Source organism: Coturnix japonica, chromosome 15 (assembly GCF_054131305.1).
Source record: "Coturnix japonica strain WE chromosome 15, WE-NBRP24, whole genome shotgun sequence".
Classification (NCBI taxonomy): Eukaryota; Metazoa; Chordata; class Aves; order Galliformes; family Phasianidae; genus Coturnix; species Coturnix japonica.
In genome coordinates this window covers 13,904,207-13,931,275 of record NC_140677.1, presented here as the reverse complement: position 1 = coordinate 13,931,275, position 27,069 = coordinate 13,904,207, and the positions used below count along the sequence as shown (strand labels likewise).

The window sequence follows — 27,069 nt, the reverse complement described above, 5'->3', positions numbered from 1 at the left end:
TATTGTTACTACAGCCTTTCTAGAACTACTAGCGAGAGCTCTGCACAAGTGATGCAGTGAAGTAAAAACCAAACAAAAAATGAATATGACAGTGAATCAGCAAGAGTACATCATATGCTGAGAACACAGACTTCTGACTTCATCCTTTAAAACACAGAGACCAGTTCTGCTGGGTGTATTTTCACATATACTTAGGACATTTATTACTACAGACAGTTCAAAGTATAGGAGATCTTTTAGCATGAAGCAGTAATACAGATACATCACAGGAATAGAGCAATGACTTCCCATTTCATACTGGATTATAGAGTAAGAATTTGTTTTTTTCCACCTCACATCAGCAGATTTTAATTCCCTGGTTCAGAATGAGTTCTCTGAGAGAAGCTTGAAGCTCAAGTATTTCCTGTGCACTATAACAAGCTGCAGGTACCTCCCTGTTGTTTGCATGCTGAATCTGCTTACATGCACATGGAAAAACAGAAGGCTCAAAGAAAAGCCCTCTTCCCTTGTACAGATATGCAGGCAGCACAAGCCAAGGCCCACACTGCCCGGAGCTAATTCATCATTGCACCACGACAAACCTATTCGCTCCTATCCAGAAACATCAACTACAGCTGAAGAATTCATATGACTTCCGATGTACTTTGATACATTCACTTGCAATCAATGATAGTTTTTACACATATTGGTGATTATTTTCTTAGATTACTCAGCATTTGACAGGCAGCAGCAGATTACCAAAAGATGCCACGTATCAGTGTGCAGGAGCCTTTTGTTTCCCAGGAAATGGAAGACAATTGCACTAGCAGTTTGGTGGATTCAAGGGCCTACAGTCAATGCGCTGTTTGTTTCCCTACCAATCAGTAAAACTGCATCTATTATATTTTTTATCATTTCTGAAAAAGAAAACTGCCAGATAAATACATATAGGCACAGTCAACAACTTAAATTGCAGCGCACTGCTTTATCAGTCTGCCAGAGGTCAGAATATTTCCTTTAAATATGGAAAATAACCTTTTTATCACTACAGACACAGAGTAAACATTTCAGTAATTTTGCTGCTGTTGGCTACAAACGTACTGAATCAAAAATGGAGATAGATCATTTTAAAAGAATAATGGTTTTCTGGAAGAAAAAGCTTACAAATGTAAGTGAAATAACACGAAAGCAGCAAACTCCTGCAGAATCTGAAAAGAAGCACAACTGGAGCTACATCACCAGCATGTCTGCGGAAAAACAAGAGAGGTTGGTGGTGTGACTGCTGGAACCAGAATTCACAGAAGCACAATGAAAATTAGATGTGACTAAGAAATGGAGAGGCACCTCCCTGACAGAACCAGCTGGAACCAAACCCTGCAGCTCTGGTACTGTGGATCTGAGGGGCTGATGGGCAGTGGTTGTGAACCCCAACCTGAGGAAGTTATGCAAGTATCATATTTTATATACCAAATTTTATACAAATTATATAAAACCTTGTACATAAATTAAATTTGTTGCAATAATAATGTAAGAATAATTTTCATTACCACAAATTTCATAAGATGAGACAGATCAACCACAACAAGATGACTACTTGTTTTGCACAAATTCAGAGTTCTAAAGAGTTTGTCACATTCAGTCTATGCTCCAAATGGTATTTACTGTAGATGTGTTCAGGACACCTTTGTACCATCTGTGGGAACTAGAACAGCTTCAATGTAAACCAAGAAATCAGAACTGTTCAATGCCAGATGTATCTGAGAGGGCCAAAAGTTCTTATTGCCAAGTGGCTGCAGCTGGGTATGCTTTGGAGCACAACCACACTTGGGGTGCTGCTATATACATATATACAGGTATACACATATGTAACTGCTACATACATATACATATGATACTGTGAAACTTTAGAAAAAGCCCTCAAAACACCAAAATCATAGAACAGAGTCATAATACCTAAAAAGAAACCTTTAAATGAATCTTTCCCATTCATATCCATATGATTTACTCAGACAGTAATACACCATTTACCTTTTCAGCACTATAAAATCAGATGAAACAAATGACTGGTGGAAACATATATTAGGCATTTACCCAGGAACATTTGGCTATGGCAGCCACCATTTTATTACTAGCTCCCATTTTAACCATTCCAAGAGAAGGCACGTTGCATGCAAATTAATAAAAACCGCCTGTCATATTTTCCTGTTCATGGGTAAGCTATCTCTGGACTAAGTTCTGTAGTGGAGAACTTTACCCTCATCTGTAGTAAAGCAAGGGCTATTGTCCCTCTTTGCCCCTGTGAGATTCCTCCTAGAGCAGCACACCCTGCCAGGGGGCTCCCAGCACAAGAGAGATGTGCAGGCATTGATTTCCAGTGAGTCCCACAAAATTAAAAATAAATATAAAAAGTATTGTCAGTAATTAAGTCTGATCATAAAACAGAAAGTGTATTATTATGGGCTTCACAAGAACACAACACACGCAGAGAGCACCTCAAATTAATAGTGAATCCTAGAGACAACAAAGGCAATTGTGCAGCTTCCACAGTCAGCTGACAGCAGCAGGCACAGCTGAGAGCTCACTCATTAACAAGGCCCAGAGCCCAGGGAAACTGCTGTCATCAGGCACCTCGTGGCCAGCAAGCAAACAAAGTTGTTTGTCAGAAACATCTGCTGCCTCTATGGGACAGAGCAGTGGGCTGCTCACCCATTCTTTCCAGTATCAGGATACTTGTCATGTGATTAATAATAATATGGCTTTTTGAATCACAAAATAAAATTAAGTAACATTGCCCGACTGAGATTAATGGTCTCTACTATAGCAGCCTCTGGCAAAGTCTTGTCATAAAATATCAATTACAATTAACTGAATTCACTATTAAGATGAGTTTAACTGAGAAAGAGAGCAAGACAGATTTTCAATACTATCCAATGTTCAGGTGTGCCGTGCTCCAGTGATGGGCTAGAAGAAATTCAGAGGTTAATGAAGCATGACATAATTTCTTTAGGAAAAAATACTTAGATTAATAGGTTATAAATTGGGTTTATTTCATGCATTTGCCCTATGAATGCATAGGCCAAAAGCACTGAAGGCTACAATGCACACAAAATTAAGATCAGAAAAGTAAGTACTAGAAACAAAAGCACATATATAATTTCACTCTCTTGTGAAAAAAACAACAACAAAATTACCCTCTCTCCAGGACAGCCCCTCTAACACCGCCCAGGAGGTCTCCAAAATCTCTTTTAAGAATCAGCAAATGAACCCAGTTCTCTACATTACTGGGTGGAAACTGGATGGCAGCAGGACTGAGTCACTTGGTAGCCAAGTGCAGGAGGCTGACTTTCCTCCTAGCACAGCCAGGCAAAACTTACTCAGTTCATTAGATGTTGTTTCTCCTTGTGGACTGACTCAGTTCGTGTCTCCTCTTTATCTATCCATTTTTGACAACTCACCATAACATGGGGTGCCCCCTGACCACAGCTAGGAACCAGTCCCTGCAACCACCAAACCCACTACCTGCTACATTCTGGATGCCCCATCCTTGGAGGTGTTCAAGACCAGGTTGGACGGGGCCCTGGGCAACCTGATCTTGTAAAGGCGTATGTTTGGTGGCCCTGCCAGGCAGGGGGGTTGGAACTACATGATCCTTGAGGTCCCTTCCAACCCGGGTAATTCTGTGATCTGTGATTCTGTGAATCCTGCAACTGCCTTTTGGCAAGGAAGCCCAGTGTCCTTCAGCAAGCTGGGGAGAACAGAAATCAGATAATCAGGTTCACAGCAGGTGAGTCACATCAAGCTGTTAATGTTGTAGGCAACTGAAACCTGTGCAGCTGTGCTGCCTTACACATTCCCCTGCCCAGTGCCAAGCAATTGCTGTGCACATTTTGTGAAGAGAAAATACAAAACAGACCTACACATAGAAGGGAAAAACCCAAATGTCCTTTAAATATGAACATGGTACTCCTAACTGAATTGCTACAATCAATTTGGTAGAGTTAGAACTAGTGAAACTAGAGTTTCTGCTGCTTTGATACCAGAAATCTGTCCAGTAGTTCTGAGTTATTCAAGCTTTTTAGTTGTCATTATTTTTTTTCACTTGAAAACCCACTCAGTAACAACTCTGGATTAGCTTCTTACCAAAATGTTTCTTAGCCTTGGAGAAGTACTACTGTGCATTTGTCCTGTTCTCCTTAACTCCTTTCTCTTTAACTGTCATCCATCCAACAAGTAGAACTGAAAGATCCCTTCCATCCTACCCCATACACATACAGCTACACACATGCACTTCCCTGGAACACATTCTGCATTGCAGCTTGAGAATGGCAAAGGCAGACTATGTTATACAAGCAGACTCTATGTACATATGACAATAGATAAACAAAACCGACTGTAGGGCATGCTGTCATACATATCCAATGTGTAATTCCACATGATCAAACACTCCTCCACCTTCAGTGTTAACAGACTTTAAAAATAAATGTAAATTAATCTAGGTTGCTTTCCTTCTGTTTATCTACAGCTTCGTGTAATAAAATAGGCCCTACCCATAACGATTTACTTGCTGAGAAACAGATTACATTGGAGCTCCCTCTAGCCACCACTTTAGGAATTATTCATTTACTATAAAAGATGCAAATTTTTGTACTATTCAGTCCTGCCACCAACACAGTGATACCCCTTCATGCTTCCAGACATTTGTGTAGATACTTTTGGTATTTTTTTAGTTTTTAGTAAACAAGAATTCTTTCTGAGTTTGTGCTTGAGATGAAGAAGGATTTCATGTTGCACAACAAAGCATTTAGTCTGGTAAATCAATATTATACAATATGAATGTCCTCCTTTCAAAATGATGGATCAGGAGGATTCAGAGGGACTCAGCCAAGTCCCTGACACTGGTCAAAGACCTCGATGAGTCACCTTAAATGCTATTTTAATGCTGCTTCATTTTGAACAGCAGATTAAACTTTTCCATTCCTGGACTCCTGATCAAAGAGGTTTATGACTAAGGAGCTTCCTTAGCCATAGAGTGTGCATAATTCTAATTCATTATGAATCTTGAGTTACTTGAAATAGTGGCAATCCATAACATATTACACAGCTGGTCGAATAGCTAAGGGAAATTTTTGAAAGCTTAATTTGATTCATGGTGAAGATCTACACCCCATTACATTTTTCAGGGGATTATTCCTTCTCCTCGTGTCATAAAATATTTTGCTTCAGCTAGTTAGAGTTACTTTTAATACTACTTTGGGAGATAAGACTTGAATTTATCACAGTCGAACTGTGCTCTGCTCCATCTAGTGGTGCATAAATATCCATGCCTTTCAAGCATGAAGCAACTGCATAATCTGCTCAGAGCTATGGAACAACTTCCCACAATCAGAGGCACAGAGAGGAAGCAATGCATGTGCAGGAAACAAAGGCAAATCAGTAGTAACTGTGTATGATGTATGATGCGTGTTACCCACCTATTTTCAACAAATACAATCAAAAGAATGTAAGAATGGAGTGCATTTGCGCTTGCACATTGCATTTGCAAAGGAGAAATCCACATTGCAGAAGAAAAACAACAGCAACTGATCCTAATAGGTGTGAGTGCCTAAAAGGGCCAGAAGAAAAACTTCCAAACAGAATTTCTATAAAGCAGCAGCTTTAGTTCAACCCTTCAAGGTCATGACTGAAAAGATTTGGTGCATGAAGACAAGAAAAATGTGACTTCTCTCCACCTTCCAAACTAGAATGCACAATAAGACAGTGTTAACTATTCACAAAAGCAGCTGATAAATCATCAAAGAATCAGGAGGAAAAGGGAATTTTTCCACTGCAGCCTGTGTTTTGTAACGCTGCGCAGCATTCAGGTTCAGCTCAGCCTAGCTAAAAAGGAATCCCTCCTGGGTTCCAGTACTAAATCCTGAAATTCACTGCATGTTTTATTAAGCCAGCCATGACTTATTTAAATGGGAAAGTGTTTACTTGCACATTTCTGACTTCCCAGCACGATAGAAGGTCACTTCTCTCTGCTCCACACAGAGTAAATGCCAGGATTTGATAATACTGTGGATACCAACTTAAATTGTTTCAAATGCCAGCAAATTACAATGCTGCCGTCTTCCCTTAACTGGAAAACTACCAGATAGAAAACAACTAATGATAACATCCTGCTACAGCTAATAACACTGATCACTTTCCTACCTCATTTCTCCTGAGACCCATCATTAACCACAACCACATTCAAGGAAAAAGAGCTGGCACCACCTACAGCTGGTGGCTTTAATTTTCTTATTTAAACAGTAGTCTTTCTTCTTTCTTTTCCCTTATACAAATATACAAAAGATACTTATTAAAAGATTGGACAAATCCCACCCTATGGAAGAAAACAATTACAGTGCTCCAGTTCTGAGCATCAAGGAGAGAGAGTTAATTACAGTTTACATCTGAGAGGAAGATAAGCAAATCAAAATATCAGAAATTCCTACTGTTACCATCTCTGGGTAGCAGCCCTGAGAAACTCCTCATCATAGCAGTTAAAGGGCAAAATGTTCAGCAGCACTTAGACGTGCAGTTCCCTGCCCATAAAATGTTAGAACACTTCCAATAACATATAAAACTGCAGTGGTTCTGTAATTCACACATTTTACAATGGGAATGAAAGATCTCCATGTTTATCCAACAGCAAGAGATAGGAAAACATGAAGCTACAGTGCATTCAACACCAAATAATGGGAAAAGCCATATCTTTTCTAGTTGGCACAGTCAGAATAAGAGACATGGGCAAACCATCATAAAATCATGAAGGCAGATAAGCTTTCTGCGAGGAAGTTCTTCTGTAGGCTTCAGACACTTCACGATCATGCCTATCTACCTGGAGTTACAGGGCCATTCAGTTATTTCACTTTGTGCACAGCATGGAGAAAAACATTTTCATCAGTTAAGTACCTGAAGTATGTAAGACATGATCTTGTACTTGTGCTAATGCTTCTTATGAGACTTTGACAAACACAGGATAGCAAACAGACTGCAAAAAGCTAAGAAATGTAATGATTCATAGACTACTTATCTGTGTAATAACCTAGATGTTCTGGTTATTCATAACAATCCAAACTCAAAGAAACAATAGTTACACAATCTCTATGGAATAACATGCATAAAATGGCATATTGGTGGTTTCCCAGCCTTGAAGCAAACTTCTAGGATCAACAGCAGAAAAATCTTGGCCTAATGAAGATTGTAACGAACAGCTCGACCCTCTTCCTATCCTACTTGGGGAGAAGAAATCACATTAGTTTGTACCTTTCACATCACATGACCACATACAACAACAAAACGCACAGTACACTTAAAGACTTACGATACTGTTTATTTTACTTCAAAATAAATTGTGCATTTTATGTGTTTGTTTACAGTTTTCAATTGTTTTAAATACTGGACACATGGAGGAGAGCTGTAGAAGAGCATGGAGAAGAGATTACCAAGATGGCAAAAATTTATGGCTGTGACATTCTGAATAACTCAAACTTGTTATGAACAAGAATCCTATGGCATCCATGCAAGTTTCAGTCCCATACACACCAGTAAGAGAGGAGAGATGGACTACACAGATGTAGCACTGACTGCACACTTAGCGACCCCGAGCTTCTCTGTTATCTTGAAGATGGACTACTAGACCCCGAAGGCGGACAGCAGAACTGGTGCAGAACATTATCTTCCCTGCCAAGGAAGAGGAGGGCAAGAAAGAAAAGAGACAGAGGAACAGAATCATAGGGAACAGCATTAGGAAAATTAAGCTTGAGTTGTTCTTTTTGTTTGCTTTTAAATCCACAAATAGTGCAATTTACTGGTAAATACCAGCTGGCAGCCCATTTCATGTCAGCAACTGGACTTTCAGCACAATGATTAACAATGCTAAAGGAGCATAGGCTAATGCTTAACAGTTAAACTCTGACCCAAGGACTATTTTAAAAGGGCAATTTCTCTTTTTACCATACAAAATAATTACATTAAGTAGTTATATACCATACTCTGTCTACTATGGCCACAGAGTTTTTATTTTAAAATGTTAAAGAGAATCATGGTGATTTTCACTTCTTGATTTCACTGCAAATGCCGAACAGATGCATTCCCCTTCTGCTGGTGATTTACACACAGAAGTATTGATGATTGATAGAGCTCTACTTGACCCTCTACACTTTCTCCCCCACACCCCCCATCCTCCCTCCCCCTTCTTATTAAATTAGAGAGAACTAATGTTGCCATGCAGCGTTGCCAGCATCATGAATGGCGCTACTAACCAGAAGGCACAAAGGCTGTTAAAGAAGCAGTTTGGAATACCTACATCTGTAATGCTACAACGTGCTTTATGGCAGGTGGAAGAGGGGATGCAGGCAGAGCAGGAAGCTTGGATGAGGTCACTTCTTTACCAGTAACACAACCATGGATGATTGTTTCCTTTAAACAAAATAACAAGCTAAAGAAGAAGGGTGGAAAGGAACACAAGGAAGAAAAAAAAACCGACAAGAAAATCCAAAACCAATTCATAAATCTCAGAAATTCTGCCACCTTCTGATTGTTTTCAATTAAGTTGCTGTGTATGAACACAATTCACCCCTTTTCCATCACTGGATCACGTAGGAACCAAGTGGAAAATTACAAATATTACTATAATTATTCCAGCTTTCTACGCCATAGGGTATGAACATGGATGGCTTATGTAATCATCTGAACCTCACACAGACTGTATTTGGATTTGTTTTGCTTTGTTCATCTTGAAAATCGGGATAACTAGAAGCAAGATGTGCTGGCTGGGCTGAGTGACATAGTTTTCACTCCTTTGCTTAATGTGAAAAAACACTGTCAAGCTTTTAAAACCCCGCATATTACAAACAAGAGAGTGCTTGTGTACACTAGGTAATACAGATAGGCAATTGCTATTCAGCTTGGAATAAAATCTCTATTCAACCTTTTTTTTCGTAGAAATCTTCAATAAACAGCCAAATAAACAGTAGAAAGGACTCTGAAGGACTCTGAGCTCCTGCTGCTAGTTTTGTCTGTGACTAATCATTAATTGGGAAGGTACCACATGACTGAGGCATCTATTTGGTAGTGTGGGATGCCTTTATAAATGCTCATATGACAGACATGAGAAATGTTTACTATTTGTCTAAGCCTGGCAAACAGCACAAAGCTTATCAGCAGAAAATGTTAACAACTGTGATGAACAAAATTTACCTAAAAAACAGATATTTTCCTATGTCAAGAATTTGAGCAAGAAGTTCCCAATTTACCCTGCCTAGTGTGTAAGAATTCCCTCACTACTCTTGAAAAGAAGATACAAACCAAAGCACACTGGTAGAAAAGCATCTGCCAGCCAGGCATCATTACATTTAAGCTTCTGCATTAGCCAGTTAGGTTAAGAAAATAGGCATAATGCCTTCCACTGGTCCAGGGAAAAGAAATAGCACCATTAATCCTTATATCATCTTCTATAAAATGGTTTGTTGCACATAAGCCAACATTATCTGGTGAAACAACACTTTCACATTAAAATTTTAAAGAAGTGAAGTATTTTCAGAACAATATTTTTACCTCCCAGAGGTGCTGATTAAACATTAAGCAGGTAGACACTGCAAGAAAATGATGTGATTTCTTTGGTACTATAACATCCTTTGCATTATCTGTTTGTTTTCACAGGTATCACTGGGGAAAAAAAAAAAAAAAGAAAAATCTCTAGTTTCAAGATGCCTTTGGACATGGTAAGGGCATCTAATTAAATATTAGAAGCATGGAAGGTAAAGCAGATGGGGAAAGCAATGAGTGACAGTCAAAACTGCATGCAAAACAAAACAAGGAAATCACAGAATCAAGAACAAACACATCACACCAAAAGATTCTTAGATATTAGTGGTAAGCAAATCTGTTTGCAGTTATAGCTGCCTGTAATATATCCATATACTCTCACAATTAAGAATATTCTCAAGCACAAGCACTCTGTTATAATTTCTTGTCTGGAGCTATTCCTGCAGCAGCTTGCCTCACAAAAGTGCACTAAAAACAAAACAGCCCACATCTCCCCACCTCCAATTTCAGCAGATTAGGAAGCCTTCTAAAAAAGGGCTGCTAGCTGGCAAGCTACCTTCAACCTACAGTGTTAAGGTATCAATAGACAAGTAGCTGGGAAGTTCATGTGAAAGTGGTGCACAATCTATGAATTGCACAGTGAGTGCACTCCGTTAGTATAAGATAGCTAGCATGTGTACAGATAGACTAAAGTACTATCTAAACCTTGTTGTCACAGAAAAATGTGTTTGGAAAACACTGGAAAAAGATTCTTCTCCAGTTCTCCAACAAGACACAGATAGGATTGAATGTAGTCTCTCTAAATGCCATTATGTCTCTGGGATTTGTTTTCACATGTTCTAGCTGCAAGGCCACTAAATTATCTGGGCCATATCATGGAAAAGGCTCCACAACAGATATACAGAAAACACTACACGGATCCAGAACTGTTTTGTTTTTCTTTTGGAAGCCTCTGGTTCCAGCCATCATCTCCTTTCCTTTGCCCTCACACCAGACATAAAATCTGTATTCATGTGGTCACTAACAAAGATGGAGCTCCTCATGGAATCTGCAGCCCTGAACTGAGTATGTTACTTCTAAGACAATACACTGAAAAGCAGGAATAGAAAGGGACTCCAAAAAGCCAAGCTACAGACATTTTTTGCTTTGTTTTCTCAATTTCCAAGCAAGAACAAATAAAAAAGAGCAGACACAGAAGGCATATGGGCAAACTGGAACCCAGACAGATAAATAACTAGCTGGAAGCACGTTATATGCTTAGGCTTCCTATAAGTTTCCTTAGAATAGGAAAAAGGCAAGATAACTCATTTTATTTCTATTCTGAACATTGTAAAATGGGCGACCAAGGGATTACTGCAAGAGCTGCAAGCTATTAAAAATGCATTATTTCTCTATTAACAATTCAAAACAGATGCCAAAAATCATCTTGACTAGAAATAAAACTGCTGGAGTGAATAAAACATCCAGCAATTAGCTACCAGCAAATCAGAGATGCTCCAGATTTCACCGTAGTGCATTCATTAATTGCTTCTTTCAGAGCGAATTTAATTTTTAATTCTGGGCTAGAAAATTAATCCCTCTGTGTATTTTCTAAATAAAGCCTCAAATCTGAAGTTAGAATGAAGCATCCATTCTTGTTTGCATGGCCTCTACCAATTTCTATTTATAAATTGATAAATGGGAAGGCTAAGAGCTAATTTTAATACTATTGAATGTATGTGCAAATTAAAAGCCTAATTGCGCTAGTATTGTAGTAGCTGATGTTCATTCAGAACAATAGGATTCCTGCTTACAGATCATTTATGAAAACATGCAGAATTAGTACTTGACAGAGATCAGGGATGTCAATTGTTACAAACACTTAGGTTCCTGCAACTGTTGTATCCAAACTCATGGGTCATCCAAACTGTTGAAAGGAGGAAAGACTACAAGGGTGACTAATGCATCACCACTATTATGAGTGTGGTAGTGTGTGGGACAGACATCCCCAAATATTATGAAACCAAAATTCTTCAGTCCAGTGAAGAACAAACTTGCTGTTTGTTTTTCTTCTCCAAGGAGGAGTGCTTCAGGATCACAGGATGCTTTACGCTAGAAGAGACTTCTGCAAGTGTCTGGTCTAGTCTTCTGCTCAAAGCAGAGCCAGCTACATAAGGTTGATCAGGGCTACACCCATCTGAAATGAGTACTGTTGAAAACAGAGCTTCCATCTCCTTATCTGGTCTCTGATCCAGTGTTTGACTACCCCCATACTGAAATCCACTCCTCAGCTTTCTTTGTATCTAGCTGGAATTTGTCTCACTGCAATCTGACTGTTGCCACTTGGGCCATCATTGTGCATCTTCTAGATGAGGCTTGCTGCACCTTCTGCATATGCACCCACTGAGGAGTTGAAGGCAGCAAGAACCCTGATCCTTCTCTTCTTCACACTGAGCAGCCCCTTTCTCCCAGCTGCTCCACACCTATCACACATTCTGGCCTCCAACACCTAGGAGGCCCTTTGCAAGACATGCTCCAGTATCCTGATATCTTTTAAAAGTCAGATGACTGATAGAAGGGAAAAGAGGCTTCTGCCTGCTGCTCACACTCTTGCTTACACAGCCCTGAGTGCAGTTGGTTGCTTTTGTCATATGCTGCTGACTCAGTATCACCCTTTGCAAAAGTCATCACCCAGGCAACTTGTGTGTTGGGTAGAAGATGTAAGAGAAGAACAAGGCCATATCTAAATCTTGACAGCTCTTCTTCAGTAACTCATAATAAAAATGGAAGGTTAGCACAGATCATCTGCTGCTGATACATATAGGCAGGAAACAATGAGGGAGGAAGGAAGGGAGGAGCAAAGCACGTTGATTTTCCTAGCAGCCTGTGACTGACCTACTGTTTGCTCCATTACTGCTGTATGAACACAGGCAGGGCTGCTACAGTTATATAGTCAATTGTTGGGAGCTCTCATCTCCACAGATTCTAGCCGAGTTCTCTTTACACATAACTCACAGTTGCAGAGTTTGATAACTCGAGTTCCCTGAGAATAAGTAAGGTTAGTGATGAGTTCCTTCACATACCCCAATTCTTAAATAAAAGCTTGCAGACTTACAGCAAGTTTGTGCACTATAAAACTGTTATGCTGTGCATTTTGCACATTAACATTCTCTATAACAAATTTGTATGTGCTTTGCAGATCCAGCCACACTCATGGCATTTATTATTTTACTGCACAAAGAAACACAGCAGTAAGCCAAAGATGGATGGCGTTTTTTTTCAATGACAAGGCTATGCTGCTAAAAAGTTTTCTTTCCAAAAGATATGTTACAGACACAACTTCCATGGTGTAAGATATTGAAACATTCAAGAAACTACTGGTTTTGCCATCAACATCTCTATGGGAAAATCCCTAAAAGAACATGAAAATGAAGCATTATAATCTAGGAACAAAGGAAAAATAGAATACTCGTTAAAAAGCAAGTGGAGAATCTAATTGCACTGAAGTCACACTCCTCAGTGAAGAAATACTAAATTTTTTTACAATTGGGCTACAGATTCACTACCACCAAATAAAACAAAGAGCTTTAACGAGAGGAAAAAGGCAGACAAAGTGACACTGCAATGTAAAATAACAGGATGGATCCAAACATGCATGCTGATACATAACTAAGACATGAAAGATAAAAAACAAATATTTAAGCATTCACAGATTTAGGATTCATTGTTTTTGTCTTTCCTTATTACTAGTGCAAAGCAAGCTGAATATTCAGCACCAGGTTTCCAATATTTTGATATTAATATTGTTCATGAGCTGGCAATCATGACTAAGTTAATCAAAGTTAAAGACAAGTTTCTTCATGCCATGCGTGCACAGTTTCTTAACAGTTTTCACATTTCTGGTAACTTTGGTTGCCTGTACTTAGATGTTTCTATAAGCTGACTGATAAGCTCTCTGGCGCTGATAATTGTATTAAGATGTATAATTACTGCTGTCCAGATTTAATTGAAGATTTGAAAACAGACGTGTTAAATTACTAGCTGGAAATAATTATTTTTGATAGATGTAGGGTAGGCCGCTCAGCACTGAGGACCTGCATCTTTTTAAAAAACCCTACTTCCACTCAATTCAAAAGGCAGCACTGAGCCTTCTGCAGGTCAATGCATATAGCATATAAATTCACCTACCATACTGTTGTGAAATACTCAGGGGGCTTCAAAACAGGTTTTGCTTGGAAAACTTCAGTCTACACAAACTATGTGAAAATCTCAGTGCCTTGAGATGTTAGTTTTGTGAGAAATAAACCTATAATTATCTTGCTCCTGTCTTTCAAAAAGTCTGTATCTTTCCAAGAGTCTAGGGAGACATGCCTCTTAAAAGCGCATGAAACCCATTTTACAATCTAATTAAATGTGCTTAAGATAAGCAAATAGCCCTATCCCTTGAGATGTCAAAAATTTGTTTGAGATATTTTCTTAGTACTCAATTCTTAATTTATTCATTTTATGCTTTCAAACAAACTGCCATTCCTCTCCTTCTGTCAAATCGTACCATTGGATCTCTCTTCCAAAGAAGCAGGTGGGTGGATCATATCTACTCTTACCTGTACTCTGAGTGTGTGGCAGGGACTGCTAGCTGGGTATGGTACAATGGAGCTGGACAGCAAAACTGGTGCAGAGTATTTAAAGACCTACGACACAAGGAAAAACACAAAGTCAAAACACCAAGTGTTTAGAAAGGGGCTTTTTAGGGAAAAACAGGTGCTAATAAGTATAATTGAAAATCCTGTTAAGTTTGAATGAAATTTGAAATACAGCTGTCAATTTTGAATCCCAGGAAATGAAGAGGGAAATAGTCCCCTACTTTAAATACAGACATTGAGAATGATAGGGATGAACTGTTGCAATGAAGAATCAAAGTTTTGTCGCAACACAAAAATAAAATGCCAATTTAAGACTTAATTTTTTGCCTTGCTGTACGGAACAGAGGCAAAAGATAAACACTGAGGGTTAAAATTCAAATGGAAATGGAACTTCAGACTTGCATGTTACTCTGCACCAGTCAAGCTGTTTCTTTGTTAATGGCATTTCAAACACAATGCTTAAGCATGAGGAGGTACAATGAGATGAGTAAGGACAAAAGCTTTCTTCAGGCCCAGCAATTATACGCACATTGCAATACATCACTTACAAATTTGAAAGAATTTCAGCTTCACCCAAGTTTTAAGCAATATTCTGAAAGGCGCAATACAATTTAAGTGATGTCATGTCATGTCAAAACATGAGAAAAAACACAAAGAAATATCCTACACCCGAGATAATTGGCATGCTTCGAATTAATGCAGAGCTGCAAAATGATACAAGGCATCACATCTGAAGTAAGGCTTAGACAGTCTTTAAGCGACACAGTACACTTAGCATTGTTGATGTTTTTGCTCAGAAGCATTAAACAAGGTTTAGCACAGTAGGTCATCCATGATAAAACCACCTAATCAAGTTTCTTAAGACACAGCACTCTTCTATGAAATCATACAATTTAGATCATTATTTCCTAACTCCTGCAGTGCCAACATGTGGACGAAATAACCTTTAAACTGAAAATCCTCATTTAGAGTCAAAAGAATCCAAACACCATTTAACAGAGAATGTGTGCGTGGCACATACATTTCCATCCTGCCTTGTTTTTTTGCCTGGCATCTTGACAAATGTTTCAGAAGATTGATTTTGATTGTTCTGGATCCCTGAGGCTTAAAGCATAGTCCTGTGAGATCACTCTTTCATAAGATCAAGCAGCATGGTTATGCAAAAGAAGTGAGCCCTTTCGAGAAAGGCATTAGTTACTAATCCTTTCATAAAAAAAGAAACCCCATAAGGTCAACCAGTTCTGATTCTATTGCCTATGTTGTGTCAGCAATTGCAAGGCCAAGATGAGCTGGATTTTCTGTTTAAAGATGACAACTGATGGGAACTCCTATAAAGTATCTGAGCTTTAGGAAACAAAGTGGCAACTGAATTCAGTCATTAGGCAGACTGCCATCATGGGACATACCCTGCTAACACCTGGCAAGCGCAATGGTGGCACCCTCACGCCACTTGGAAAGAAGACCTTAATAATTCTAAAAGAAGATAGACAATGCTGTCAAAAACATTGATGGACCATGATAGAAGCAGTTCAAACATGGAAGAGTAACATTTTCTGACAAGAAAAACACGATATTCACACAAGCTGCTCCACACAAGTCACAGAACCAGGTTAGTACATTATCATCGCGCCTTGTATGATAAAGCCTCACATTGGGTAGAGAAACTGATCACACTGATGAAATCACTGCTCCCTGCTTTGGGAATACCTAAGGTTTTTGGTAGAGATCAACATGAAGATGCCCCAGACCTCTCTTCCCTCCCCACCCACCCCCTTTCTTTTTTTTTTTTTTTTCATCCCTAGACCAAACTTTCCATTTCCATCAGTAGTATCTCCTCCTTCAGAGAATAAACCAGTCAAGACATGAATGAATCAGTCTGTATTCAGCTCCATGCAATGAAATATTTTGAACTTACTGGCTATCCCAGTAAGATTCTGTCCAGAAGGGTGTCCTGCTCTCACTTTCTAGGTTCAAAAATATAAGTTCTCTCTGGAATCTGAGCTTCCTCATTTGCAGTTAAGGTTAATACTCACCCAGTGCACAAGACTGCTTAGGAGCTCAACTGCTTTGAGTTTCTTTTCGAAGGTGCAGTGGAAATGCAAAAGTCCAGTCACCTTGACAGCAAATGAGAAGTGCTATAGGTTTGTCAGATAGTAACTACACTGGCACTCCGCTGCCTTACAGATGAAGGTATAGAACAGAAAAAACAGATGACAAAACATTCAACTGCAGACTTGTAATTAAGTTACCACATACTGCTTTCTTCCAACAAGAATACCCCAGATGTTAAAGACATATGTTCAGTATGTGAAGTTAGATTTCAGCCATTTCTCAGTGTGTTCAGAGATAGACTCTTATCCAGCCAGTTACAAAAGCAGACATGAGGTTTGGACTGTAAAATTCAGGAGTTATCATGACCCAGCATTTTGGTTCTCAGTTCTACTGACTGATGCCCAGGCAGTCTGATAACAGACAAAGCTCAGGCTTACAGCCCCGTCAGCATACTAATTTTACCCAAAGCAAACCTACTCTCTGCTGGCACATGATAATATCTGCATGTGGCATTTTGTATCTTTAGTCACATGCTAAAAATACATTCATTTATTTTCTCCTCTGGATTGTATCAGTTCAGTTTCAACTTAGCTTTTGTAAGAAAGAGAGCCTCTAAAAACTTATAAAAGATTGATGTTTCAATCAGCCTTCAACACAAGTTTGCACTCAAAATAGAATTGATTTAAGTCATAACACCTGAAAACATCATAAGAAATAAATGTAAATAGTTTGGAGAAGTGATTACCATCACATCACTGCTGGCAGTCTCAGAGACATCTAAAAAGGTGATTTAAAATTAGAAATAGAGGAGAGATGCTTCAGAAGTGACACAAGACAAATGACTAAATTGATGAACGCTGTTTCTGGTGATTTCAGTTTCTAAAACATCACTGCAACATCCCATGGAAGATTTGCCATTTCCCATTTGCAGGCAGTTTCCTCCAGCTCTCCCCACATTCTCATGGACAGATAACCTCTTGTCAGTTTAAAAGTTCATTTCTTAGTTCTATTGAGAACACACTACTGACACAGTATAAACAGAACTAATTCCAAAATAACTTCTATTATAGCATGATAAAATCCTGAAATCACATTTTCTTCAAGATACCAACATTAAACAAGTCCAATCTACAATGTTAGCAAGCAGACCCAAAGGAGGTTTACCTGTTCCTTTATCTCCATTACAAATTATTGTACTTGCCATTGGAAGCTGCTCATTTTAAGATCACTTTTGTATTCATCAGCTGAACAAAAACATCCTTTTCTATTTTTGGCACTACAGTCTTGTTTAGACACACAAATTAAAATGACCTCAATCAAGTAAAGCTATAACTACATGGCAACAGATTTTCATTTTCTGCTACAATCACCAATGACCCTCCTAAACACGGTAGAGGTATTTCTAAGTATTGGCTTTACAACAACCAAGGAAAACAGAAAATCCAGCTGTGAACTTAGAAACCCTTCTGCTTTAACAGTCTTTTTTCCAAGGGAGCTCTTTGCAGGACAAAAACACTGCTGCCATGCCACTGGTAGCAGCAATCATTGCATCAACCCAGTGAAGCACCAGGATCCCAGAGAAGGCTCCTCCTTCTGACTCTCACTTGCATATGGTACTTACTGCAGGATAGGATATCCTACCCTTTCTGTTTTACTGCTGCTTTATTCTAACTGCATATAACATCTGAAAAATTTGATAGAATTATTACACTGTTACTATCACGGAACTTCTTCCTAACAGTATTTTCAGCTTTCAAACAGATTTTCTTAGGTGGTACACGTACATAGACATTAAGATACAGTTGAGTCACCAATAATTAGAGAAGCTGTATTAAGAAAAACATTTCTTCCTAATACAGTCCTATGTTAAGCTGACAATCTGACACAGCACCAGTAGGTATGTTTGGTCATCTTAACTACTGTAATTTTCTGTAGCCCTATTACTCCACATGCTATTCCTCTTCTTTTTATGATACAACAATCTGTCACCTCCATCTGCCAATATTCTTCCCTTTCTTCTGGTATATCTTTTCACCAAGTGCTGCATGTTAATGACTATGTATAAATACCACCTAAAATTCACACCAGAACAGCCTCTCGTGCTGCCTAATGCAATCTGTATACCTGGCGCTAGGTAACACACAGCCATTTTTAAATTAGCTTGCAAACAGCAGATCTGCTGTATAGGGCCATTTGCTCCAGTGCCATCTGAGGCAGCTCACAGTACAATGATTTATTTGATTGGATTCATGCCTACACAGCAATATAAGAAATGCTTTCATTTTAATTCCATTTTAAGCTGATGAAGAATAACTTTCCATTACAAGCTGATAATATTTACCACTTCAATCCAGAGTTAAGGTTACAGCTGAGATTAGAAAAGATCACATTTATAAGATAGTAAAATCTGTCCTGCTCCTCTATGATGAACCTGATAATTTCTGTGGCAAAAAATAATATTTGAAATATAGTAACTGACTTCCAAAAGTACAGTCAAAAACCAAAAGCACAGTAATAAGGGCTCATATCAACTCTTCTTAAGTATTTCTTAATTAACATTTGGTTAATCACTCTGGAAATGCTTTCAGTGTGTTAATTGTTCCCACATGACAACTTTTTTTTTCTTTTTTTCTTTTTTCTTTTTTCTTTTTCCCTTCAGAAATTCATTGTGCAGAGAAAACAGCCGATAGTTTTATATAGCAGCTCATACCAGCTCCTCAGTCTGAGTTAGATCTCAGCTGTCTGCAGACACATCCACTAAGATGCAACTTAAGATGCATATCTCACCGGAAGGTAACAAGATCCATGCCCAGTGAATGCCAACATAACAGCACAACCATATGCTCTAGGTCTGCAGTATTGGCATCTCCCTTCTTCCCTCCCTGCTCACCATGCGGTTGTCACGTAAACTAACTGAAGCAATACAGGATAGGATTTTCTTAATAAAAAGCAGAGATAGTTTTACTTGGCATCAATAACATTCAAAAAAATCTATAGCTGTAAGAGTTCAGTACATGTAGGTTAGAGTACAAACTGCTGAATTTTGCATAAGAATACATAAAATCAATTGTCATCAAAATGATGAAATATCATCATTTGTACAAGTTACAATATAAATATAAACTGAGAGGTTCTTGTTTGGAGCAATGTCACTCCTTACCTATTTCCAACTTGAATGTCCACAGCTGGATTTAAAAAATAAAAAATTAAGTATTCTTTCACTGACCTCTCATCCATCACAAGGGCCTGAAAATAATCATCTCTTCAGAGAACAAGAAATGTCATATTTCTACCCCATCCTTATGCTTATTAACATTACAGATAATTATCTTATAAACAATAATTAATTTCTGGTTTCATGAAAATGAAGTATTAGCCTATATAACCCAATAAACAGGCATTAGGTGATTCTTTTACATCCTGGCCAATACACAATTTATAGGCAGTCTCCAATAGTAGGTTAGCTGTATCTAGGGTGAACTTAATTAAGACTGTTAATCTATAGACAAATACAATTAAGATCATTTATTTTCCTTTTCACTAACTCTTAATGCAAGAAATCTGTTCTGAGCAGTGATGTGCAGACTTTGACATTCCAAATAAAATGCACCTGTACAAGTTTTGCTTACTGGTCACATTTAAAATTTGGAGAAAAAAAAATCATACAATCCAAAACATGAAATGAAACAGAACAAAGATACATGAAGCTGCATATGATGGAAAGATGATAATATTTTAAATGAAATTAGAAGATTGCATCTTTTCCACACCTTTTGCTTCATTGTAAGTAAAAAGGTTCAAGATTTTCTGACGAAACTGCAACTCACACTACTAAACAGAACCCCATCTATAATTTCAGAGTAAAACTAAACATGAAATCACATCTATAAACAATGAACCTCATACTCACAAAAAAATGGAAAACCAATGTGCAAAGAATGAAATTAAATAGATACAGCATAAGAATTTTACAGCAATGCAAATCCCTTTACTTGTACCAGTGGCACAATGGCACGTTCTACTCTGCATAGCATCTGAAAAGTATTATTTTTGCTAATCCCAGTAGTTTGACATTATTGCTGGTCTAAAAAATAGATATTTTTTCCCTGTATTTTATATCTGAAGCATAAAAAGACGCATCTTACATTTTAAATTGCAAAAGCCACTAGTTTATATTATTAGCATGTCAACAGATTTATCTAAGGTTTCATCTCAAAACTAACCCACATATTAAAGAGCTGTTGAAGCCAACCTCGTTAGCATATTTCATTTCAGTTTGGAACTGATCAGTTTTAAAGAACATGAAGCATTTATGCACCGATGCACAGACACTATGGTGTCAGTTCTACAACAGACCTAAAAGTCTAGTCAGTCATCAACATTTATTTTCTAATGGAGGAGTTGTGATACAGAATAAGACATAATTCATGCCTTGTTTTCTACAAGGCAAGTATAAGATACCAAACATAAACAGTAACAGAGGAACTATAGCACAAAGTGGTTCTACGAATGTGTGGAATGTTACTATAGAGCTGAAATATTCTTTAGCAACACGTGATAAACGCTATAAGAAATTCTGTTTCAAAACCCCCAAATACCAGAAGCCATAGAACAACAGAGTCTAACACAAATTACTTCTCCCTTGTATAAACACGTGACATTATTTTCAAAGCTGATCTGTACACATTGTGAAGACTACAACCTGTTTTCCAACTTCACTTTTCTTGTTTGGATTTCCAGTGTAGGGCTCCAAGTTTACCCTCATTTTCAAGCATTTCAACACAACCATTCATGCCACCTCTGTAAAACAACAGGCTAAAGAACATGTAAGAACAAATTTCAATACTCTTTCAGTACTCATTTCAAGCAGTTTACTCATGAATGGCTGAATTTACTATGACTGCATGCGGACAGGGCTACTGAATGTGAAATAGATTTACTCAGTTCGGACCCTCAGCTGCTACCCAAAAACAGAGAGCAGCTACAGATGACAGCTGCATCTGCTTCGTGCACGATCCCTGGGAAACACTACATGTAACCCTCTATGCAGAGGATCAACTAGAGTTCATAAGCACAAATAACACCTACGGCCATTTCAAAACAGTGGATTAATAGTGAAGCACTGATAGTAGTGAGGGTGGGTGGCAAAGAACAACTTAACTGCACACTTCCACAATTTCTATTGGAATTAAGACAATATTGCAGCATGTTTTGAGAGCCCAGAGAGCCATGTGGAGCCACCAGAATTCAGCCAAGCAAAACTACCCCTTGTGATTTCTGTATGTAGCCTGACGCTGACACCACAAGCACGATCCAACTTCAGCATCGCCCTTCCTCTGCCTACAAGTGGATAAGCTCTGAGCCATTCTGCCAAACGTGACAGCTCATGTGAAGAGCTGCTGCGCTGCATTAAATGAACAAAACATTAAACTCCAGCTCTGCTGATTGCAATGCTTGTGAAACTGCTCAAGTAAATAATAAGCAAATGATGCACCTTTAAGATATAAGCAAGCACGCATAGCAACAAAACCAAACCAGTATATTGCTTTATTGATAGGATATTGCTCAAGGCTGTAATACATTCCTTTTCATTACTATCTATATATTTAAAAGACAGATTACACTTTTATATGACAAATCATTAAAGCAAAATGGAAGAGATTCTCGACTCATCCTATCATCCTATATTGTTTTTATGCAAAGTATTGTTTTTTCCTTTTCATCTTTGCTTTTCCCACTGCTAAATATCGGCTTATTCACTCTCACTAGGTTAAATTTTTAAATATCTATATACATAAACACAGCCCGTGTATTTCTAAAATACAGATCATTCATCTGCTAAAAAAGGTAACACCCTAAAAATGGTTCATGGAAAGAAACCTACCAAACAATAAACTGATCACTACTCCCACTTCTGGAATCCTCAACACAGATATCAGAGACGTGATGACAGATGAAGAAGGAAAAGGTACTCACAAATAACACCTTCTGCAAGCCATCCTTGAATGTGTTGTGGATTTGGTATTTATATTTTCTTTCAGGCAATCTGAGGTAGAAAAGCTTTCTTAAGGAAAAAAAAAAAAATTACATTCACAGTTTTGCACGCTCATTCACGATCAGCCATGGTGGAACATCACAGATAAGTAAGCTGGTGATGTAACCAGCCCCAAACACCGCATCAGATAAACCCAAAGGCTCTACAGGGTTATATTTTGCAAAGCCAAAAGGTTTTTCCCAGAGAGGAGGTTCAGCAAGCACAAACCAGCCACATTGTTTTCACATTCCTGATAGACTTGTTTTCTGCTTCTGAAAAAAGTCCCAGATCTGTATTTATTATTTAACTTCATCACCAAGAAAAAACAATATGCTTCCTCATTTGATATTCAGACTGAAATTTGAAAGCACCAAATGGTGCATTTTCGAATGCACCGTCTCTGTATGAACACTGTAGTACAGTCCAAACCAAGAAAAGGCCATTGGTCCTTTTATCTCCATGGTAACAGCAGCATCTGTGAAGACGAAGCAAATTCCCTCCTCACTGCAAAGTCAATTTATAGTCACATACTATGACATAAACCGATAAGACAGCAAAGCTAATCAGCAACAGGGAGAAACAGGAACCAAAATACGAGATTAAACTCCTGCTCAGGAGAATGCTCTTCTGTGTATGCTATTTCTCATGTGGAAATTACAAGATGAAGAACTAAATCAAGCTATTCCTTTGAGCGGATGCAAGCTGGGAATTTGTGAACTTACTAGGTTAGCTAACAGGGAAGTTGCTGAATACTTTATAGAATTAGCTTGATTAAATCCAGTTATACCACATTTAATGGGATGACAAGCAAAGTAGTTGTTTGCAAAAATCACTCAATGACTACTTAAATGACATTTTCCCTGCAATATTTCATCAAAAGACTTGTCACTATTAGCAGTGGCAGAGTGAGAAGGTTAATAACTCTATAAGATACTGTTCCTCCCCACTGTTTTTTTCATTTAATTTTTTAAAAGCAACATCAATGATGCAAGAATTTCAGCAGCAGTGTTCCTGTGCACTAGCAGCAGCTATCTGCAGATAAGAGATGTACAGGCTTGAGGAGTCACATTCTTGCCTTTATTTAATTGCTGTATGTGGTTGTCCTGTGTCCATCAGAAAAGCAAAGAAATTACTCTTTTTCCTTCCCTTGCTTATTGCCCCACTCTGATGCTTACATTATCAAGACAGCCACGCTGTCTCCCTTGCTTCATGAATCAATATAATGACCATCTGCTCACATTATTAAGTTAAATATATACCAGAACACACTGATGAGGGCAGCTGATTTGCCATGGTCAAATGATCAGTTCATAGTTGTTCCATAGCCAATTGTAATATTTCCAGAATAAGAGAGAGCAGGTGGTTGACCAAATGCTACTTATCATAGCATTACCTATAACATTCCCCAGGCTAAAGAGAAGCAAGAATTGTCAGAGATGCTGCTAATTCATGCAACAAACATAATAAAATGGTAAAGCATTTCTGATGGTCTGTGTTCAAAAGTGATTTAAAAGAGACTGCAAATGTGCATGCTGCACCAACAGGTACCCCCTATGGTATTCAGGTTAAGCCACATTTATCTAACCATAGACTCGATGTGACACTGCCCCACACAGCAGAGAAACATGGCAAATTCCAAAACAGATTTATGATGCTCACAAAACCTTCACTTTGGGCCTAATCCTGTAACTAACTCACACAGGCTCATGGCTTGGATCAGGTCCCCTAGAAAAATGCCCCATTCCACAACGCAAGCCTGATTTAAAGCAGCCAGACCTTGATACACACATGGACAGCACTGCAAGAGAGTAATATGACTGCTTACAATGTGCTAACTTTGCAAGTTAACAATCATTTCCACAGATTAAGGCAAATGTTTTTGCCTATTGCACAGAGAATAGCTGAAGGTATTTTACAATTTTCCAGAAATCTCTTTGGGATTTGAGTACTACCTTATTTTTAGCAGATCCTAATACAAAGTACTGAAGAGACTGAACAATTTTAAGAGGTGCTTAAGTACTGTGAAATTGTATATCAGAGCTAATGCCCTTTAACAACAACCAGTACATCACAAAAATAGATGTCTGTTAGGAAAATACAACCTCTGCATAAAGAGTCCCATAAAATGGCTTCCCAGCATAGTCTAATATTGAGCAGCTTAATCACCGCTATCATGCAAGGTGGAGGATATACAGACTTCTCAGCTTGGACTTGGACAAAGCCTTATAAAACCTGATTTTGATCTCTAGATTCTAATCATTAGAGTGATTAGAAGCAGCTGTGTTGCCTATTACCATATTCTACCTTGTTTGCTTTACAATAGTATTTCTATCAGACTCCGGTTCTTTGTTTTTAAGATCCCTTCCCACTTCTTCTTCCAGAAATACTTCTCAGCAAATTAAATACAGACCTTTTCCTGTTAGTCTTCATTATCATGGTCCCAAACGCTACCTTACATTTTTAAGACTAATCAGTATTCTGGACATCAGGGACATTATCTAAACATCGCCACCAAGAAATACTGCTGTGGCTTCAGAAAAATACAGACTGCACACAGACTGGACAAAGTTCAGTGCCTCCTTTTTAAGCTTCAGTGTTCCTGTGAGTGCTCAAACAGGGACCTGCAACAGAGCTCCCCAGCGGCAGGGAGGCTCAGGAGTCCCCATTTCTCTCTGCTTGCCAAGTCACACAGCTCTATGATTCACTGAGGGTCAGCACCATTATGTAAGTGACCGCTTTACTGCATGCTGTCCTGCCAGGCCAGTGCCAGCCCGCTGTGTGCCCGGAGGTGGCGGTGAACTGCTTCTCGCCAAGTGCTCCTGGCAGCATCCACATCCTGGCCTGCTCCTGGAGCAGGGAAAGGTGCACTTCCAGATCCCGAAACAGAGTGCTAACAAGTGCCTCGTTACAGCATGTTAATGAGATATTTCCTATGCCTTACCTTAAAAATCTTTAATATTAGGCTGCACGATGGTAGAACTACCTCAGCATGCTGAGGGGACAGCGCTGACTTACTGCTCCTCTGAGGGATGAAAGCCAAAGCGGGGCTATCCCTGCTAGCATTTGCTTCTTTGCTTCAGAGACTAGTAAAAGAAGCATTAAGCTGCACAACCAAAATTATTTCCATAGTAAAAGATAAAGCAGCCCCCTTTTCCACACTGTACGGTGTACACCTGTCCCACTTTAGACGCTGAGCTGCTCAGTCCCAGACATAGTCTACTGAATTTCTCCAACCTGCTTCTGCCGTTTCACCCCCTTGCCCCCAGCCCCCTCTCCCAGCAGCCAGCATTGCCTGCAGGCTGCCCTCAGGACCCAGCTGCCCACAACGCCCTTTCTGCTGGATGCAGCCCAGCCCAGTGAGGCAGCAGCTCAGCAGCTGTGGAACTAATCCACTAACTCACTGCTGGGAGCTGCAGGTGTCACCGTTGCTGGCAGCACAGACGAGTTATGAAAGTTTTAATCATAAATTCTCCCTCTATCCAAGCTCTGATTTTCCCAGTAGAAGTATCTTTTGTTACTGGTAGACAACACAGACTCTAAGTCATGAAACAACTTTCCTTTAAGTTGTGTGTAAGAACTCTGCAAGCTATTCAAACTGCCTTGCACCTCTCATGGCTAAAAAGGACCCTTTTCTCCCTAAAGGAAATCAAGCTCTTATTTAATAAACAGTATTTACATGGAAGTATCAAAATACCAAGTTCAGCAGACACAGGGATTACAAGTAACACCGTATCTCATTGTTACAGGTGCACCAGTTTTCTGCTTACTTTTCCAAGGATTTTGCTTGTTTGCTAACTTGGAAAGAAAAGCAGAGTGGTGCAAATACGCTTGATACCTGTGTATTCACACACATTTGATATGCTTTCAACTATATGATTCCATTTCTTTCACTGTAGCAAATACAATTATGTGTGAGAGTGCTAGTGGGATGCAGGAAAAGCCACGTGTATCAGCAACATCCTCCCCTGAGATACAACACCAGAGGAGAACTTCCTGCTGCATGCTGTGCAAAGTAAACACTTTTTTTCCTAGTAATCCTTCAACACCGAAAGGACATCAGTCCAGTTGGCAGCAACACACTTCTCAGTCTGAGAGTATCACACATGTTTTCCACTAGAGCACACTAGCAGGCAGAGGGGCAATACACTGAAGTGTTTGCTTAATTTAGAGCACATACTTTGTGTGAACATTCTACAACAGGCTCAGCAGACCCCACTGGCAGTGTTGTACTATCAACCAGGATGCACATATGGCTTGTTAGATTAACCATTTTCCTTGAAATATTATCTAGGGCAAGGCAAAATTCTGAACTAAGTAATGAAGTGTAACTTTATTCACTACTTAAGCTACAGCTCAGTGTACGTTTCCCGTTCAAGAATATTTGTGACATAAAATACCTGCTGAATAGCAAGAGATGGCATAGGATCTGCAAATGCTGATGTGCCAGAAGTACTGCAAAAGACCTCTGCTGCTTCTGTATGCTGCTGACAACAAATCCAATCAATTTGAACACTGACTTCCAAGAAATCCAACAGCAAAGATTTGTGATGGTAAAAGGATTCTTATCTAGACACACTTTGCTCTGGTACTTTACCAGCAATTTTACTAGCAATTGCTTTTAGATCCAACTAAGATATACGTATTCTGATCATCACATCAGAATTTACATAGTCTTCACAAGAGATGACCTGAAGACAGCTTATTCAAGTAACATTGCTTTGTCAAATAATCATCAGTTGTTTTCTTCTGACACCTGAAGAGAACTGTTTTTGCGTATCTACAAGTACCACAGAATATAAATGCACA

General features: G+C 38.8%; 1 protein-coding gene across 12 annotated transcripts in view; it reads right to left on the bottom strand.

Annotated features, from left to right (window-relative positions):
- IQSEC1 (IQ motif and Sec7 domain ArfGEF 1) overlaps positions 1 to 27,069 on the bottom strand; it is a 247,199-nt gene that overhangs the window by 130,744 nt on the left and 89,386 nt on the right. For 3 of the 12 annotated variants that reach the window (XM_015874690.3, XM_085516923.1, XM_085516914.1), the window contains exon 3: positions 14,139 to 14,225. The exons of 3 other annotated variants lie outside the window; for them this stretch is intronic. In XM_015874690.3, coding sequence (XP_015730176.2) covers positions 14,139 to 14,225 — 87 coding nt within the window. Of the gene's footprint in view, positions 1 to 7,551; positions 7,690 to 14,138; positions 14,226 to 22,113; positions 22,672 to 27,069 lie in introns of those variants that run through there. 6 more of the 12 variants (XM_085516917.1, XM_085516918.1, XM_085516922.1 and 3 more) reach the window with 5 other exon arrangements.